The sequence below is a fragment of the Humulus lupulus genome, chromosome 4, assembly GCF_963169125.1.
Source record: "Humulus lupulus chromosome 4, drHumLupu1.1, whole genome shotgun sequence".
In the NCBI taxonomy this organism is placed as follows: Eukaryota; Viridiplantae; Streptophyta; class Magnoliopsida; order Rosales; family Cannabaceae; genus Humulus; species Humulus lupulus.
Genome location: NC_084796.1, coordinates 48470272 through 48475187, shown reverse-complemented (window position 1 = coordinate 48475187; position 4916 = coordinate 48470272). Strand labels below are relative to the sequence as shown.

The window sequence follows — 4916 nt, the reverse complement described above, 5'->3', positions numbered from 1 at the left end:
CAAATTTGAACACTTATCAAATTCAAAATTAAATTACAAGTTCAAATATTTATGAAAAAAATTGGTCTTTAAATTAAAAAATTGCTTCACAACCTGATTTAAACCACAAATCTAGATGGCCATCTAGAATAATCGACTACGATCTAGATAGTACATTACATAAAATTAAATAAATCGTGCGGACTAATAGCTGCGCTAAATAAAAAATGTATATAAAAAAGGGTACAAAATTTTTTTCCCTCACAAACAATTATCCATCTAAGAATATGATCCAATATCGAAATCTATATTCCAACTGCACCAATTAAAAAAATTAACAAGTCTCATCTCTTACTATGATTAGTCTCATGAAAAATACATTTTTAACCTCCAAGTTTTCAGACAAAATCCAAAATTAACAATAATTCTACTCTTACTAGTTAAGAAGAAAAAATGTTCCCTTAAGAGTTAGAAAGTGGTTTATTTCCATGTCTGGGACAGTCAATGGAAATTAACTCGCGGATTTCTCTACCACTCAGCATGTACACTCTAAAGTAGCATGGAAAAATAAAAGTGACATTCACTGATCTTACAATATTGATCTCTGGAAAATAACAACAACTGCTTAATTAAATATTGGTTAACTTTCGCTTCCTATAAGTGTCCATCAAATGAGTTTCAAGTCTTAGCTATTCATTTTCTACGTATAGCTATTAGTTTATTCAATAGTTGTTTCATTATTTCATGGCAAGAAATTAAGGTTCATATTGCACTAGGATACCAACTTGGAAAGACATTGATAACTACTAATCATGGGTTACAAGGGCTTAACCAGGTTTAGGTAAAGTGTTTTAATGCAGTAAATTAGCAACCAACAAAAGGTTGTCAAGAGTGACTTTACTTGTTACTAATAGCACTAAGTTAAAGTTTTAATACTATTTGAATTTTTATGGTCGATGAAAGAAGGCAACTATATTTGCAACTTAAGAGAGAAAATTAAAATGAAAATGTTTATATCTGTTTTGAAAGTCTTATTGTTCTTTATCTATGTTTACTTTTGGTTGGATTGGTAGTTAGTATATGATTTGGATTTTGGTTACATATATATTCATGATTTCTTGTTCTAAGGCATCATCTTACTCAATTTCTTTATGTACATATATCTCGTTGCATTGCCTCTACAAGGAAACAGAGATATTCATTCTTTCTTCTCATGGTAAATAGTTTTTTGTTTGCAGGGATTTCAAGTGTGGACATGGCTTTTTCATCATTCTTCATTTGAGATAATTTTATCTTGGTTTTGAGTGCTTTGATTGTAACAAGCAACTACACATATTAATATTGGTTTTGAGTCCCTTGGTTGTAATGGGAATTTGATAAATGAGTTTTAAATGAATGTTTTTATGCTCATGATTTAGCTTCTTCGACTAACATTTTAATCTCCTAATTCTATATTCAACAACAATTTATCACAAATTCTAAAATGCTTCCCTCGGCAATATCCTAGATTAATCCTAAAAATGTATATCTCACAAAAATCAATTGATCATCACTATCACAAACAAAAATATGAAGCACTAAATATTTACAATCAACCAATATTCAGCAACAGGCAGCATGCATTTCCCACTATATAAAAAAAAAAAATCAAATTAAAGGAGGCTTTGAAAACTAACTCTATCAATAAATTAACTCAACTACTCCATGCTCTCCTCTGCACTCTCCGAGAAAAATTATCATTTTTGATCCATCATACCTTCGAAAATAGCAATGGGTCTTCTAGAGTTCAGGTACAGAGTTCGCTTCTTGTTTTGAGCTTCAATGAGGAGAGAATGAGTGACCGAGTTAACAAGAAATTGAGTTTTGAAGAAGCAAAACATAACACAATAACTGATCATGATAAACAACTATACCTGCTCAAAGCTTGAAACCGCCAAACCATGATCTACACCAGAGGAATCCATTAAACCATATCCAAAAAATGAATTACCAAAGAGACTGCGTTTTTTTTTTAAGAAAGAGTGGGTTTTCTTGAAGAAAGAGGTCGAGTAATGCAAGTGAGAAAGGCTGAGAGGAGAGAGACAGAGTCGGTTGAGTGAAGACTTAGTGAACAGTGAAAACACTGTTTACCCCTGCTGACAAAAGGTTGCGAATGTTAGCTAAATTTTTAATGCCCAATTGAACCCCAGCCCTTGGATTTGATCCAACGGCTAAATGCTTTTCACGGAATGGTTCTGTGGACGGGATAGAATCGATCCCCATGTATGTATATGTTTATATTTATAGGAAGCTTATAGGTAGGAGTCTTATTTTTTTCCTTTATTATAGGAGCATTTTTTATTATTTGTATTTAAAGAAATTATAACCTATTTTTTTATGACTTTATAGATAATAGTTCTAGTATAAATTTTACTAATTTTTAAGAATTTTTGAATAATTTATAGTGCTGAATTCAAAATTTAAATATTCTATTTTGTTTGTAAGTGTATAAAAAAAGTTAGCACACGCAACTTATTCTTTTAACTCTGATACTTCGTAAATGATTAGGAACTTCTAAAAAATTAGTAGGATGAAGGTTAGAGCTATAATTTACCTACCGTCCAAAAATAAATGAGTAAAATTTCTCAAGTTACAAAACTAAAAATTATCCGTACAGAGATCACCTACGGCACAGTACTTTTGGTTTGCTCTTTCCTCTTTTATTTTTGATTCGCCTATAAACACCCGCACATCCTCCTTTCATTTTCTCCAACTTTGAAACCGCCATGAAAATAAAAGCTTCGCTTTCAGCTTAACAAGAAGGAAAACAAATATATATACCAAAACCCAGATACTAAAAGCAAAATCTCCTCAAACCCAGAAAAATGGCGCCGGCGACAATGGCGGAGATGTGGACCACGATGGGTTCCACCCTAGCCAGCTTCATGTTCATCTGGGCAATCGTTCGCCAGTACTGCCCGTACGAAATCCAACGATTCCTTGAGAAATGTAGTCACCGAGTCATGGGCTACTTCTACCCTTACATCAAAATCTCGTTCCACGAGTTCACCGGCGACCGACTCAAGCGGAGCGAGGCTTATTCCGCCATTGAAGCTTACCTGAGCTCCAACACATCCAAAAGCGCCAAGCGACTGAAGGCGGAGATGGGAAAAGAAAGCACTAGCCTCGTGCTGAGTATGGACGAGTACGAGCGAGTCACGGACGAGTTCAAGGGAGCTAAGGTTTGGTGGGTGTTGAGCAAAACGGTGTCTCCGATGAGGACAGTAATGTCTATGTCGTATTATCCAGAACAGGAGAAGCGTTTCTACAAGGTGAGCTTTCACAAAAGGTACAGAGATATAATTACTGACTCTTATTTGGAGCATGTGATCAGAGAAGGTAAAGAGATTAGGGTCAAAAATAGACAAAGGAAGCTTTATACTAATAGTCCTGGTTATAAATGGCCAAGTTATAAGCAAACTATGTGGAGTCATATTGTGTTTGAGCACCCTGCAACTTTTGAGAGCATGGCATTGGAGCCAGAGAAGAAGAAGGAGATTATTGACGATCTGCTGACTTTTAGTCAAAGCAAAGATTTCTATGCTAGGATTGGGAAGGCTTGGAAAAGAGGGTTTTTGCTTTATGGTCCTCCTGGGACAGGGAAGTCAACTATGATTGCTGCCATGGCCAATTTGTTGAATTATGATGTCTATGATCTTGAGTTGACTGCTGTGAAGGATAACACTGAGCTTAGGAAGCTTTTGATTGAGACTACTAGTAAGTCTATAATAGTGATTGAGGATATTGATTGTTCTCTTGATCTTACTGGTCAGAGAAAGAAGAAAGATGAGAAGGTTTCAGGGGAAGATGAGATCAAGTTGGGAAGTAAAGAAGCTAATAAGGATCAAGAAGGGAATAATAATAATAACAATGGTGGTAATAGTAATAGTAGTAGTAAAGTTACTCTTTCTGGGCTTTTGAATTTCATTGATGGACTTTGGTCAGCTTGTGGGGGTGAGAGGTTGGTTGTTTTTACTACTAATTATGTAGAGAAGTTGGACCCAGCTTTGATAAGGAGGGGTAGGATGGACAAGCATATTGAGCTTTCTTATTGTAGCTTTGAAGGGTTCAAAGTTCTTGCTAAGAACTATTTGAAACTTGAAAACCATCAATTGTTTGATAAAATTCAGAGTTTGATTAGTGAAACAAAGATTACTCCAGCTGATGTTGCTGAGAATCTCATGCCAAAATCGCCAACTGATGATCCCAAGAGATGTCTTTGTTACTTGATTCAAGCTCTTGAGGAGGCCAAGGAAGAAGAGGAAATTGCAGCCACAGAAGAAGCTAAGAAGAGAGCTCAGGAGGATTTGAAAGAAAGTGAAGCAATCAAGGAAGAAGAGGCACAAGCTCAATTGAAGGGTAGTAAACACATTGAGTAACCAGGGTAACATACTAAGAATTTAAGGCTTCTTGTATGTAATGTAGAGGAATAGTCTTATTATTAAGAGAATTTTCTTAGAGTTGGTCATCTATGGTACTTTGCTATGGAAACGGATATGTTTTGTTATTAATCTTGAATATCCTTATAACTAGAATAAAATAATTCTCTTCGTACTACTATTCCTCCCTCCTATGTCTTTAAATTATAAATTGAAGCATATATATATATATATATATAATAATTTGAAAGCTTTCTTGTAACAGATTGATCAATCTAGAGTTTCAATATCAAGGCCAAGAAGAACCTAAATAATCTTCAAGTTAGATATAATTGTTGAAAATTTAAAATTTTAATTCTCTTACTTTGTTCTTTTGTTGCACCATTCATGAAGTATAGATAGACTAAAGAGAAAAATCTATTATAATTCAAGAGAAAAAAGAACCTTATTAATATTCTTAGAAACAAAAAGAAAAAAAATAACATGTTTCATAAACTTGTGTTTCTACTTTTTATTTTT

General features: G+C 34.1%; 1 protein-coding gene across 1 annotated transcript; it reads left to right on the top strand.

Annotated features, from left to right (window-relative positions):
• The first annotated feature begins 2619 nt into the window (after positions 1-2619).
• Positions 2620-4575, top strand: LOC133830403 (AAA-ATPase ASD, mitochondrial-like). Its single transcript, XM_062260378.1, has one exon. The coding sequence runs from the start codon at positions 2844-2846 to the stop codon at positions 4395-4397; it is 1554 nt and encodes a 517-aa protein (XP_062116362.1). The 5' UTR covers positions 2620-2843; the 3' UTR covers positions 4398-4575.
• Positions 4576-4916: the final 341 nt, after the last annotated feature.